This window comes from Delphinus delphis, chromosome 3 (assembly GCF_949987515.2).
Source record: "Delphinus delphis chromosome 3, mDelDel1.2, whole genome shotgun sequence".
Taxonomy (NCBI): domain Eukaryota; kingdom Metazoa; phylum Chordata; class Mammalia; order Artiodactyla; family Delphinidae; genus Delphinus; species Delphinus delphis.
The window spans coordinates 110,428,014-110,443,237 of record NC_082685.1 but is presented as its reverse complement, the minus strand read 5'-3'; the positions used below and the strand labels follow the sequence as shown (position 1 = coordinate 110,443,237).

Below are 15,224 nucleotides of genomic sequence, written 5' to 3'. Positions count from 1 at the left end.
TAATGTTTGTACACATATTTTAGTGAGATTACAGACAAGTGAGAAGTAGCAAATACCTCTTCCTTCACTTTCAGCGTCTCTTCCAATTCTTGTATTGTCTGATTTAATTCTGTCTTATGGGTATGCACCGCATTTGCTTGACTACTAACACATTCAAGCTCAGTAACCTAAAATTAAATGAGAACACAGATTAAATTACACGACAATTTCAAAGGATTTCTTGCTGAAGACATATAATGACTAATGAATTTTGAGTCAATATATCAAAATTAATTTTGAGAAATATTGACAGGGTAGGATGAATAGAATTGATTTGTTAAAAATATCAATTTAGGGGACTTCCCTGGTGGCACAGTGGTTAAGAATCCGCCTGTCAATGCAGGGGACACAGGTTTCACCTCTGGTCCGGGAAGATCCCACATGCCATGGAGCAACTAACCCCTGTGCCACAACTACTGAGCCTGCACTCTAGAGCCCGAGAGCCACAACTACTGAGCCTGTGTGCTGAAACTACTGAAGCCCGTGCACCTAGAACCCATGCTCCGCAACAAGAGAAGCCACCACGATGAGAGGCCCGCGCACCACAACGAAGAGTAGCCCCCACTTGCTGCAACTAGAGGAAGCCTGCATGCAGCAACGAAGACCCAACGCAGCCAAAAATATATAAATAAAATTTAAAAATTAAAAATAAAATCAATTTAGGACTAAGGATAAAGAACAAAGGAAATAATTAGACTTGGTCATGAAAAGGTTAAGAAAACTTAAATTAAGTGATTAATGACAGTAGAGAACCCCTGTAACAAAAGTCTTCTTTAAAAATTTCTTCTGAAAACAAATTCAAAATCAGCCATCTGCCCTCCATCTGTAGCCTTCAAATTAAATATGGGTTCTGAAAACTGGCCTTGCAGAAGTGAAAAATTTTTCAAAGACATTTCTAAAATGTAAAGGAATCTGGAAGAAAAGATATGCTTAAAATACAACTTAAATCATTTGATACTAGAATATCTTCACATCAATTTGTTCTTAGAGCAAAAGGGAACAGTTCTCTACTCAATACAAATTTACTGAGGGTCCAGAGAGCAACATAACTTCTAATGTGCACTTGCTATTTTTTGAGAGAACAGAGAACGGCATTATCCCTAAAAGTTATACCATCCAAAAACAGTCAAAATAGACAGAAGTCAACATAAACACACACACACCTTATCAAAGCTCTCTACACATGTCAGGATCTCATACATTTTGATTGACTAGAATATAATAAATTGTAGACTACTAAGGAAACAGCAAATCTCTCTCCCTCACATTTTCCAAGTATTGAATTAACCTCCATATTCTGTCACTCTACCTCTCATATCACTTTCTTGCTTTCTATTCATGCTCTAATAGCCTTGTGCAGACCCTTATCATCCAGGTGTAAACAAAAACAATGACCTGCCAGTGGACCTAATTATATCCTTTGTCTATTTTTATCTCTTCTGCAAACTGCTAATATCCATCTTTCATTGTGTGACTGTCCCATTAAAAGCCTTTCAATGGCTCATCTTTTTCACAGCATCAAATCTAAACTCTCAGGTCCTCCATAAGCTAGCCACAAACTACTTAAACATCTCATTGCCCAAGACACCTAGTTATGCACTTTCAGCTAAAAGCAGGCAAATCTCCCTGTCCTAAGAACAAACCACGCTCATATCCATCTTGTTGACTTAACTAGAATGTCTTCTCTTACCTTTGAAAACCATTCAAAACTAACCAAACCCTCAACTCTCAGCTCAGAATGCACTTCTCTAGAAAGCCATTCGTATCTACTCAAGTGCTCAAGGCTCTCCTGACCTCTGGTCCACAACACTGAACATCTGTTCAAAAATCTTGGGAATTATTTCCCTATTGTTTAATATATATTAGTTTTCTTTGCTCAATTAGGTAGTATATTCCTCACGAGGAGTTCTAGTTTTGATAATGATGGAGTAGCTTTTACTGGATTACCTTTCCCTCAGATAACAATTGCAAATCATGGGCAAAATGTAAACATCAACTGTTAGAAGGCCCTGGTGAATGACCAAATTGGGCAAAAGACTGAAAGAAAGCATCATACTGGGTGAGATACACATTTACACATCTTTTTGCCTGAAGGCACTGTGCAGTCTGGCTGAGTTGCTTGACTAGAACTCAAGCAAAAACCTGAGATCTTATTTTCTCAAGGAGTCTGAGGAGTTGGGGATGCCTCAGAACAGGTTAAGCAACTAGAAATTCAGGGAACTGTATGAAAAAATGACCTCTAAAAAGCATATAGACACCCCTTCAATCTTTGGCTGACTTCTGAACTGAACATGTAAAAGTAGGAATCCAAGGAGTTCAGCGGTATGGGAGAGAAGCTAGAAGGCTGAAAGAGCTAAGCCGTGGTAGTGCTCACCACAGAGAAGACACTTTGAGGTTAGAGTCCCACCAAATTAGGTCTTAGCAAGCACCTTAAGCTTCCCACTGAAACCCCAGAAGGGTTATGCCTTAGAAATAAAGATTTTCCAGGACTCAAGGATTCACCCTAGAATTAAGAACAAAATGGAAATAAACCAACTAGTAAAGCGTAAGTCTATACCTCCCAAACTTCAAAGTACAGTCAGCCCTCCATACCCACGGTGGATGTGAAACCTGTGGATACAAAGGGACGAATGTACTATGCCATTTTATATAAGGGACTTGAGCACTCGTGGATACTGGTATCCAGGAGGTGGTTGGTGCGGGGGGGCGGTCCTGGAACCAATCCCCCTCAGATACCAAGGGATGACTATACAAGTCATTTAGCTGCTCACTGAAACAAAATTCAACACTGAATATTCAGAGAAAGATAACAGAATCTATGGGCTCTATAACATCATCTCATTTACCATTTCCAATATACAACCAAAAATGACTAGACGTGAAGAAATAGGAAAACACAACCTGTAGTAAAGACAAAATATATATGTATATATATTTATAAATATATATAAAAAATGCTAAAGGAGTTACTCAGGCTGAAGGGAAATGGTACCTGATGGAAATTCAGACCTACAGGAAGGAAAGAAGAGCACTGGAAATTATAATTATGTGAGTAAATAAAAATACTTTGTTTCTTTAAAATTCAATTGACTACTTAAAGCAAAAATTCCTCAAGGGCAGGGAATACGTAAAAAGGATAGCTCCTCAATGAATGTTTTTTGGATTATGAATCAGTTGTCCTAAGTTAATTTTTCTTATTGTGGCAAAAAACAATAAAAAACACAGTAAAAGTTTATCATCTTAACCATTTTTAAATGTATAGTTCAGTAGCGTTAAGTATATTCACATTGTTGCAAAAGTATATTCATCTTGCAAAATGGAAACACTATATTCATTAAATAACAACTTCCCTCTTTCCCCCTCATGAGTTGACTTTTATACTTAGGATAGAACGGTGTTTACTCAGGGTTCTTACTCTCCCTCCAGTCTCTACTCCAACTTCTACCTTACTTCCCCGGTCATCCTGGTCCACTAAGTACACTCCTCAAACTGTGCTCTAAGTCCATTTCCTTTTGTCTATGGGGTTCACTTCTTTGGCAGCTGTCTGGAAAACAGAAACTAGTGGCATCTGCTTCCTACTGGGTGAATGCATATGCTTTGAATAAAATAATTCTTTATTAAGTAATTGTTTAGTCTTCTGATATTAATGGTATTGCGATGTCTGATTTTTCTTTTACTGCCCCATATTTGTATTGTTACCAACTTTTATAAAGAATTTTCTACCTGTATTTTTCAAATTTACTGTTGTTTCTTTAAGAAATAACAATAAAATAAAATAATAAAAGCATTAACTCTGGAATTACATGTCAATTCAGTATCTCAATTTTCACAGGAATTACAGAGTCTATGTTATTATTCCTATTTTATAGATGAGAATACTGAGTAGAAAGTGGGGAACAACTTACCAAAGGTCAGACAGCTAATAAGTGGCACAACAGGAATTTGAAATCAGGTGTTTGGACTCCAAAAGCTGTATATTCTTCATTCCCATTAAACTGCAGAAAATATTTTTCTTAACCAATAAACATATAAATATATATGTTTATATACAAACCATGTTTATATACAAACCATATATATGTTTTGATAACCAACAAAAATCTCCATAAGATGTTCCTGTGCTGAATCTACATGTAAATTTCCTCTGATCAAGAAAATCTGTTAGCCATAAATCCTTACCCATAGCAGCCCTGAACTTACCCGTTTGTGCAGACGTTCTGCTTCCTCTTGATATGCAGCAAGTTGCTGTTTCCATTGTTTCACATTGGCAGTGGACTCCAACAGGGCTGCAGTGAGTTTGGCATTATTTCCCTTGAGGGTAGCCAGTTCAGCCTCCCAATGTTTGCTGATTGCTGAACTAAAATAAAAGAAAATTCTACCCATTATGCTGAATATTGTTACATTGAAGAGACAACAGTACTCACTTCTATTATTTGGTTTATAATCCATGAATGTTTCAAAAACAACCCCAAAAGAATAAAAACACAAATATTTAACTGAAATGTTCCTAGTGAATAAAACCTACCAAGTAAAGAAATATAAAAGCTACCAAAGTAGGAGGCTTAATATGGAAGAGTTCCCTTCTTTATGACAGATACAAGTATCTACAGAAGAGATTCTACCCATTCTCTTTTGAGGAATAAACATTATATCTTGAAAAATATTTATAAACAAAACCTAAAAACGTACTTTATTTTTTAAGAGCGTCAAAGCCTGAAGTACAATTTCATTCCTTCATATAAAACATATGAGGATGCTTCAATGTTAATAAGGTCTGGAACATGTAATAGAGTATTTCTTTTGAAATTGTTGATTTACGTCATCTTATTCAGAATTTTTAAATGCCCCAAATACAAAATTTGCTGTAATAAATTGAATTCAGGTCATGTGATAGGCTAGACCTAGAAACTGGTTCTAAACACTTAACTTCTGATAGAATTCCAGTGTCACTTATAGCACAAAACTAAAGCAATCACCTTTTTCCTCATTTAATGTTCTACTTGATAAGTTACCCAGAGTTAAGTATCTCAACCAAGATAATTTTCTATTACAAAGACTATTCCATTAGGTGAGAAGACCCCTCTCTTGATAATTCCTTCTTAAGTTTCCAGTGAAGAAAGAATTACCTCATTTGAAAGAAAAAGATGGTTTCTCTTTCTCATTATTGAACCGTTTATTCCTATTAGTGAAACTCTACTAACTTCATCCCATTAACTAGTGATGATAATAGCTTTTTTAATCAGCATTTTGGGTTTTAAAAAGTCATTTGCATCACAGAGCAAATGTTTTGGTGGATTGATATTTTATAGTAATCTTAATATATATTGTATAAAAGAAAGTATCATTTCAATCATCAAGATTTCTAGAGCTCATCACCAGGAAGAAGACATATCAGCATAACAAGATCATTTCTGTGGCATTCTTCCCAAAAATGCATAGCCATCATTCCAATTTTGTAAAAACATCATATATATTCTACAAAATAACTTATTGGCACAATTCAAAAGTGTCAAAAAAAGGTAAGTTTGAGAAACAGAATGGAGGAGACTAAGAAGAAATAATGAAATGCAATGTGGGATCCTGGATGGGATCCTAGAACAGAAAAGGGACACTGGTGAAAACTGAGATCTGTAGTTTAGTTAGTAGCATTATATCAATGTTAATTTCCTGATTTTGATAATTATATTACGGTTATGTAAGATGTTAACATGAAGACAAACTGGATGAGGGTATATGAGGATTCCCTGTACAGTTTTTGCAATTTTTCTGTAAGTCTAAAATCAGTTTTAAATGAAAAGTTAAAAAATTTTCTGAAGTTTACAGAAAAAACTTCATCAACCACAATGAAAGGACAAAATCAATCAGTTAAGCTATTAATTTAACAATCCATTTCTATCCTTAAAAAGAAAGCTCTTTCCATTTCTTCTTTTGTGGAATGATTTTCCAGGTTCAGATTTTCTGAGTAAACCATGCACCGATTCACCTGCCCTAACTGAATTATAGATTTTTAAACCATCTACCAATTTTTCTGCTACAGATGTTAGTTTTATTTAAATGGACTCTACAATCTGACAACAAAAATCTTACTGAACTAATTTAAACACTTGATACATGCAAATATCAAACCTCTTAAAAATTAAAGAGCAGGGCTTCCCTGGTGGCGCAGTGGTTGAGAGTCCGCCTGCCGATGCAGGGGACGCGGGTTCGTACCCCGGTCCAGGAGGATCGCACATGCCGCGGAGCGGCTGGGCCTGTGAGCCATGGCCGCTGAGCCTGCGCGTCCGGAGCCTGTGCTCCGCGACAGGAGAGGCCACGGCAGTGAGAGGCCCGCGTACCGCAAAAAAAAAAAAAAAAAAAAAAAAAAAATTAAAGAGCAGAAAAAATGATTTTGAATATTTCTAAAACACATTTGTTGAAAATTTCACAATTATAAAGTAAGATTACCATCTTTATAAAAGGAAAAAGAACAAAAATGAGAGTGCTTTATTTTTTATTTCTCTAGGTTTTATCTTACAATCTGTATATAGCAAAGTCCATTAAGAATTTGAGAACTCAGCCTACATCACAATTATTTCAGTCATTATTTGTGTATTGTCCAAATGTTAGCCGCTAGCTGCATGTGACCATTTACATTTAAATTGCTCAGAATTAAAGTAAAAAATTCAGCTTCTCAGTCCCTTTGGGCACATTTCATATGCTCAACAGCCACACATGACTAGTGGCTACCATACTGGACAGCAAAGATACAGAACTTTTCATCATCACAGAAAGTTCTACTGGACAGTACTGTCCTAGATGATCTCTACATTTCCGTTTTTTTTCCCAATTCTTTGCATTATGGGCTGAACTGTGTCTGCTCACGAATGAATGTGTTAAAATACTAACCCCCAGTACCTCAAGATATGAGTATATTTGAAGACAGGGTCTTAAAAGAGGTAATTAAGTTAAATGGGGTAATTAGGGTGATCCCTGATCCAATATGACTGGTGTCCTTATAAGAAGATGAATTAGAACACAGACATGCACTGAGGAAGGTCATGTGAAGACACTGGAAGAAAGCATCTGCAAGCCAAGGAGAGGTCTCAGGAGAAACAATCCTGTCAACACCTTGATCTTCAGACTTCCAGCCTACAGAAAATAAAAGTCTATTGTTTAAGCCACCCAGACTGTGGTATATGTTAGGGCAGCCCTAGCAAACTAATACTACATATAACTTAAAAAACCCCCACTATATATCTGTAATATTGCGATTTATAATAAACATACATTTTGGTCTTTGTCCATGGTTCCTAGTTCAATAGTTCCCCAAACCCTTAGACTTTCCTAAGCAATAGAGCAATGGGAGCATCTTTTTTATAATATTTGGTCTTTTGTCCTTAGTTCCTGAAACTGATCCAGAACCATAAAGGTGAAATGTGTCCTGTTATTCATAATAAGCCCTGTTCAGCCACAAGTAAGTTTATGTTAATGAGGTGACTTTGGGAAACCCCTAAAGATGGGGGGACTGGCTGCCAAGGAAGCCAACCATGAGAACAGAGTTGGAACTTTCAGTCCCAATCCCTGATTTCCAGGGAGGGAAGAGGGGCTGCAGACTGAATCAATGACTAATGGCCAATGAGTTAATCAATTATGTCTACATAATGGAGCCTCCATAAAAACTCAAAAGGATGAGGTTTGGAGAGCTTCCATGTCAGTGAACCAGAATGCATTCACATACCACTGTGCTGGGCCCCAAACTCCACAGTGACAGAAGTTCCAGGGATCCTTGGGTGAGGGAAGAGGCCACCACTGTGGAAAAGCCACAAAGCATGGTCAGGATTCTTTTCCTCTTTGGAAACAAAGCCTTAAATCACTGGGAGAAGGGGAGAAAATCTTGTTACCCCCACCCTCCCAGACACAGATGAAGACCCGTGATGGCTAGGGGAAAAGTAGGGAATAAAACTCTATAACCCTGTGAAAAGAACAAAAAACAGTCCTAGACTGCTAGAGGTCCTAGACCATTAGAGGTCTCCAACCTTGGGGGATGGGGCAGGAAACTCCTGCATAAGACTGTTAGATTTACAAGGTTGAATTTGTCTGCTACTTGGAGGGGTACAGGATCACTGACAGAACCCCACCCTGATACCCCAGGACACAGGGCCTGCCCAAGATTGAGGCTGGACAAGGACAATAGAGAAACCTACCCTATCCCGTACCACCAAGCTGATAGCAGCCTTCTACTGGGGGGAGGTCAAGAGACAGACCCCCTCTGAGGCAAAGGTACATAGAAAAGACCAAAAGCTGAGGGTGGAGCAGAAACAGTAAGAAAACCTTCCAGCAACCCAAACCCAACTCTAAGCACATGGTAATGCTAGACATGTTTAAAGCCTGTGATGTACTCATGGTAACCACAGCAACAACAAATTCCAAATCCAGGTCAACCCCTGAATAAACCAGCTTAACCTTCACACTAACAACCTAGCAGAAGAGTCAGGCCCATCTCCAGGAGTAAATACTATTTATCTTTATTGAATGCCTTACTTTTGGCATTCAATAAAAAATTATAAGACATACCAAAAAGCAAGGGAAAAAACCTACTGCCAAGAGAGAAAGCAGTCAACAGAGTCACACCCATAGATGACCACAAAGTAGTATTTATCAAACAAGGAATGTAAAATAGCTATGCTAAAGGTTTTAATGGAAAAGGAGGACACCCTGTATCATCAGATGTTGAATTTCAACAGAGATGGAAACTATAAGAGTCAAATGGAAATGCTAGAGGTAAAGAACATGATAATAGAGATGAACAATTCTTCTGACAGGCTCATCAGTAAACGTGACATGGCTGCATAAAAGTCAGTGAACTTGAAACCAAATAGAAATTAGCCAAACTGAAACACAAACAGAAAAAAGAATGAAAAAAAAGAAACAAGGTATTCAAGATGTGGGGCAATATCAAACTGTTCAACAAATGTGTAGCTGGAATCCCAAAAGGAGAAGAGAAAAAAAGACAGAAGAAATATTTTGAAGAGAATCTGGCTAAGAATTTTCAAAAAATAATAAAAGACATTAAACCTCAGATCCAAAAAACTCAAAAACATATTACATATAGAGGAACAAAAGTAACAATTACAGTAGGTTTCTGATCACAAACTAAGTAATTCAAAAGACAATGGAGTGACAGTCATGAAAGAAAACAATTCTCAGCTCAGAATTCTACACGCAACAAAAATACCTCTCTAAATGAAAGTGAAATAGAGTTTTTCAGACAAACAATAGATGAGAGAATTCATTAACAGCAGACATACACTATAAGAAATATTAAAGAAAGTTCTTCAGGTGAAAGACTATGATACAAGAGCAAAACCTGGATCTCCAAGGAAGACAGGAAAGACAGGAAAATATCTGAAAATGATTAAAATGAAGATAGTTATAAATGGTCTAAGACAATCCAAAGGAGAAAAAATAGTCTTTTAAACAAATGGTGCTGAAACAACTGGATAACCACATACAAAAGGAAAAACAAAGAATCTTGACTCATATCTCATATTCAATACAAAAATTAACTCAAAATATAAAACTATAAACTTCTAGAAGAAACCATAGGAAAAAATGTTTGTCTCCCTCAGTTAGGCAAAGGTTTCTTAGATACAACACCAAAAGGATGATCCATTTTTAAAAACTGAGAAAAGAGATTTTATAAAAATTGAAACATTCTCTGTGAAAGACACTATTTAAAAATGAAAAGAGATTCTGGAATGCCAAGAGTAGATCAACAAAGCAAAAATCAATATAGCATACCACATTAACAGAATGAAGGGGGAAAAAACCATGTGATCATCTCAATTGATGTAAAAAAGGCACTTGACAAATTTCAACATCCTTTTGTGATTTTTCAAAACACTCAATAAACTAGGAATAGAAAGAAACTACCTAACATAATAAAGGCCATGTAAGAAAAGCACATAGCTAATATCAGATTCAAAGGTGAAAGACAGAAGCCTTTTCCTTTAAGACCAGAAATAAGAGAAGGATGACTATTTCATCATTTTAAATTCAATATGATACAGGAAGTCCCAGCCAGAGGAATTAGGCAAGAACAATAAATAAAAGGCATTTAAATTGGAAAGGAAGAAGTGAAATTATCTCTGTTGCAGATGACATGATCTTATATGTGGATAACCCTAAAGATTCCACAAAAAAGCTGTTAGAACTAACAAATGAATTCAGCAAAGTTGCAGGATACAAAACTCAGCACACAAAAACTAGCTGTGATTCTATATACACTGAACAATCTGCAAAGGAAATTAAGAAAACAATTCTGTTCACAATAGTATTAAATAAACTACTTACGAATAAACTTAACCAAGAAGGTGAAAGACTTGTACAATGAAAACTATAAAATGTTGCTGAATGAAATTAAAGAAGACACAAATAAACAGAAAGACATACCATGTAGATGGACTGGAAGATTTAATATTGTGAAGATGTCAATACAACCCAAAGTGATCTACAAATTCAATGTAATCCCTATCAAAATCCCAACAGTGCTTTTTGGAGAAACAGAAAAATCCATCCTAAAATTCATATGGCACCTCAAGAAACTCTGAACAGATAAAACAATCTTGAAAAAGAAGAACAAAGTTAGAGGTCTCACATTTCCTGATTTCAAATGTATTATAAAGCTACGGTAATCAAAATAATGTGGTATTGGCATAAAGGCAGACATATAGACCAAAGGAAGAGAGAGTCCAGAAATAAACCCTCACATATGTGGTCAAATGATTTTCACATACATGGTTGCCATGGCCATTCAATGAGGAAATGACAGTTTTTTTCAACAAATGGTGCTGGGAAAACTGGATATCCACATGCAAAAGAATGAACTTAGTTCTGTGTCTCACACCATATGCAAAAATTAACTAAAAATGGATCAAGCATAAGAGCAAAAACTATAAAACCCTTAAGAAGAAAACATATGTGAAAAGCTCCATGACATTGGACTTACGATGATTTCTTGGATATATCACAGAAAGCACAGGTAATAAAAGAAAAAAAGATACAGCTGGAGTATGGCAGAATTTAAAACTTCTGTGCATCAAAGGATACAATCAAGAGAGTTAAAAGGCAACCCACAAATTGGAAAAGATATTTGCAAATCATATATCCAGAATATATGAAGAATTCCTACAACTCAACAACAACAAAAAACAAGCAGCCTGGGCTTCCCTGGTGGCACAGTGGTTGAGAGTCCGCCTGCCGATGCAGGGGACACGGGTTCGTGCCCCGGTCCGGGAAGATCCCACATGCTGCGGAGCGGCCGGGCCTGTGAGCCATGGCTGCTGGGCCTGTGTGTCCGGAGCCTGTGCTCCGCAACGGGAGAGGCCACAACAGTGAGAGGCCCGCGTACCGCAAAAAAAAAACAAAAAACCAAGCAGCCTGATCAAAACATGGGCAAAGGACTAGAATAAATATTTCTCCAAAGAAGATACACAAATGGCCAGTAAGCACTTGAAAAGATGCTCATTGCTAATCATTAGGGAAATGCAAATCAAATTCAAAATGAAATACTACCTTACACCCATTTGGATGGCTACTGTCAAAAAAACAGAAAATAACAAGTGTTGGTGAGAATATGAAGAAATTGGAACCCTTGTGTACTGTTGGTGGGAATGGGGCAGCTGACGTGGAAAATGTTATGGCAGTCCCTCAAAAAATTGAGAATAGAATAACCATATGATCCAGTAATTCCACTTCTTGGTAAATATCTAAAATATATTTGCATAACAATGTTCATAGCAGTATCATTCAAGATAGTTAAAAGGTAGAAGCAACCCAAGAATCCACTGATGCATGGATAAATAAAATGTGGTAAATACATCATACATACAGTGGAGTATTACTGAGCCTTAAAATGGAAGGAAACTGGGACTTCCCTGGGGGCACAGTGGTTAAGAATCCGCCTGCCAGGGGGCTTCCCTGGTGGCGCAGTGGTTGAGAGTCCACCTGCCGATGCAGGGGACACAGGTTCGTGCCCCGGTCCGGGAAGATCCCACATGCCGCGGAGCGGCTGGGCCCGTAAGCCATGGCCGCGGAGCCTGTGCTCCGCAACGGGAGAGGCCACAACAGTGAGAGGCCCGTGTACCGCTAAAAAAAAAAAAAAAAAAAAAAAAGAATCCACCTGTCAATGCAGGGAACACGGGTTCGAGCCTTGGTCCAGGAAGATCCCACATGTTGCAGAGCAACTAAGCCCGGGCACCACAGCTACTTAGTCTGCGTGCTGCAACTACTGAAGCCCACGTGCCTAGAGCCCGCACTTTGCAACAAGAGAGGCCACTGCAATGAGAAGCCCGCACACTGCAATGAAGAGTAGCTCTCGCTCGCCGCAACTAGAGAAAGCCTGCGCACAGCAATGAAGACCCAACATAGCCAAATCAAACAAACAAACAAAAACTTTAAAAAAAAAAAAAGGAAGGAAATTCTTATACATACTACGACATGGAGAAACCCAGAGGACATTATGCTAAGTGAAATAAATTAGTCACAAAAAGACAAACACCATATGATTCCACCTATGTAAGTTAGCTAGAGTAGTCAGATTCGTAGAGACAAAAAGTAGCAGGGTAGTTTCCAGGTGCTAGGGGGAAGAGAAGAATGGAGAATTTTTGTTTAAAGGGTATATAATGTGTCAGTTTTGCAAGATGGAAGAGTTCTATAGATTGGTTCCACAACTACGTGAATATACTTAACAATATTGAACTGTACACTTAAAAATGGTTAAGATGATAAATTTTATGTTATATATATTTTATCCCAGTTTTTTTAAAAAGGAAAAAAAGGGCTACATACTGTATGATTCCATTCTTTCTTTAATGTATGATTCCATTTATATGACATTAGGGAAAAGGCAAAACTATAGCGACAGAAAACAGATCACTGGTTGCTAGGAGCTGGGGGTAATGGGGAGAGTCTGACTACAAAAGAGCAGGAGAGAATTTTGGGGGGTGACTGAACCCTTCTTTACCTTGATTGTGTTGATGTGTACACAACTGTACAAATTTGTCAAACCTCATAAAACTGTACAGTAGAAAAGGTGAATTTTACTATACATAAATTATACTTCAAATAAAAATATCACACAACTAAAAGAAAAAAAAGTCTATCGAAGCACTCCTAGATACTCTTTCTATGACTTGTAGGACTCCAAATAATAGGAGCTCTGGAAAGTCAGGTCTTCTTAAAATGGGTAGAATGGTCTCTAAGCTGCTCCACTCATGTATTTGTTGGCATAGGAAGAGACTGGGTGGGCAGGAAACAGAACAGCTGTGACACATAATAAGAGAGTTGAAAATTAAAAGGAAGGAGATGAGGGCAACTGGAGATGGTGATAAGAAGTAGATAGGAGAAATAGGATTAGAGAGGCAGAGATATACACAAAGGAAAGGAATGGGACATAGACAAGGTATAATTAAAATTGATTTGGGCAGGAAAAAAATTAAAACAATGCCTCTGGAACAGGAAAGAAAAAGATGAACAAAGTTTTGATATACTATAGCTTGTTTACTTCATATCCCTGAACATGTTTTGAACCTCTAATGTATTAAGTAGTGATGTCTGGCCACAGATAAGCTGATCAATGGATTCCCATTAACCTTTTTCTTATTTCCTCTGCAGAGCCCAAAGTACTGCTGATTGCACTAAAAAACAAATGTTGAAAAAACTGTCATATCAAATACTTTTTCGCATATTGCACAAGAGTACAGTAAACCGTAACAATTTGAGACTTAATAGTGCCGAAATGAATACTACAGCAGAGCAGTTCAATGCTAAGTTTTTGTTTCTGCATTTTTTTATACTCGGTTCCAAGGTAAATAAATATGTGTTGTTAAGGCTATTTTGCCATATCAACCAAAATTTCATCTTTGTTGGTAAATCTGAATCTTTCAGAATATTCTTGCTACCTGTACTTAATGAGCTGCTCCTCTAATAATCTGTCTTTCTACAGCACAACTTAGGAAATAAAATGTTTTTGATTTTGGTCAATCTGCCCTGTTTTCTCTCTACAGCTTCTTTATATATTCCTTTCACCATCCAGTATATTAGAATACCTTCCACAATTTCGGTTTATAATGAATTCTAGAGTGCCCTGAAGGAAGTTCCACATGTGAGCTATCTCAGACGTGTTCAGCCCTTACATATAATGTTAAATACTTGGCACACTTTCGCAAGTTTGCAAAAACAATGTTCCTTGCTTTAGTCTACAACTCTAAGGTATCACGTTCCTGATTTTTAGCGGTAATGAATACCTTGGGATTAATTCTGATACCAACATTTTAAGTTAGCATTTTACATTTCAGAACACTTGTTTTTTAAAAAAAATATTGGGGTTCTCTGGCTACTAACTTGGTCCTTTTTTACAGGTACAGTTTTGATAGTTTCACATTAACTGTTTGCAAAGAAATTGCTTAGCTGGAGACACTGGTGAGTCAGAAGATATACTGAAATACAACTATGATCTCATGTCTGGATGCTGGAATAAAGGGCAAAATAATTCTTTATTCTTGTGACTGTTTGGTAGAGTTTCCCTTCAAAAAGGACCAGCTGATTTCCTGTTGGCTTGAGATCTAGAAGTCAGATGAAGGAGTTCAAAACACTCCAAAAACATCATTTGAAAGGTTCCTTAAACTGGAATTTTACTGTTTTCCTTCATCTAATGTCAGAGTTCTGCAAGAAAGTAGTAAACTTCATTAAATTAGTTACATAAAATCTAGAAGAAAAAGTAATTCAAAAGTACTATCTAACAAATAGACTGTCTAACAAAATAAGAATCTTATGCACAAACAATGCACTTATTTAACCTGTGGAGTGAATCCTCTATGTGAATGGTCAGTTGTAGCATTGAAGAAAGATGCCTCTCTCCCATGCCTCCAGGACCCAGGATCCACCATCAGAGTCTCTGGAATGGTAGCCCCTTGTATTGATATATATTTCCTAATAAGCATGTTAATTATGTAGAACTGTGAAAAATATCCAGATAAGCTTTTAAAAGAGGATTTAAGATTAGGTTGCAACAGGCTTACTTCTTGACATTAATCTTGGTAGTGAGGTCACTCCTTAACTATGAAAGTAAGAGGGCTGATGTGAGCATCCCACAATACTGCCTTGTCTCAGGACCTGCCTGTTGGTTTCTCTCCTCACTCCCTCTC

At 37.2% G+C, this 15,224-nt stretch overlaps 1 protein-coding gene across 3 annotated transcripts in view; it reads right to left on the bottom strand.

Moving 5' to 3' along the window:
- HOMER1 (homer scaffold protein 1) overlaps positions 1–15,224 on the bottom strand; it is a 131,380-nt gene that overhangs the window by 27,303 nt on the left and 88,853 nt on the right. For all 3 annotated transcript variants that reach the window (XM_060009244.1, XM_060009246.1, XM_060009245.1), the window contains exons 6-7: positions 4,240–4,396; positions 57–167 (exon numbers count right to left, since the gene is read on the bottom strand). In XM_060009244.1, the coding sequence (XP_059865227.1) occupies positions 57–167; positions 4,240–4,396 (268 nt within the window). The remainder of the gene's footprint in view (positions 1–56; positions 168–4,239; positions 4,397–15,224) is intronic.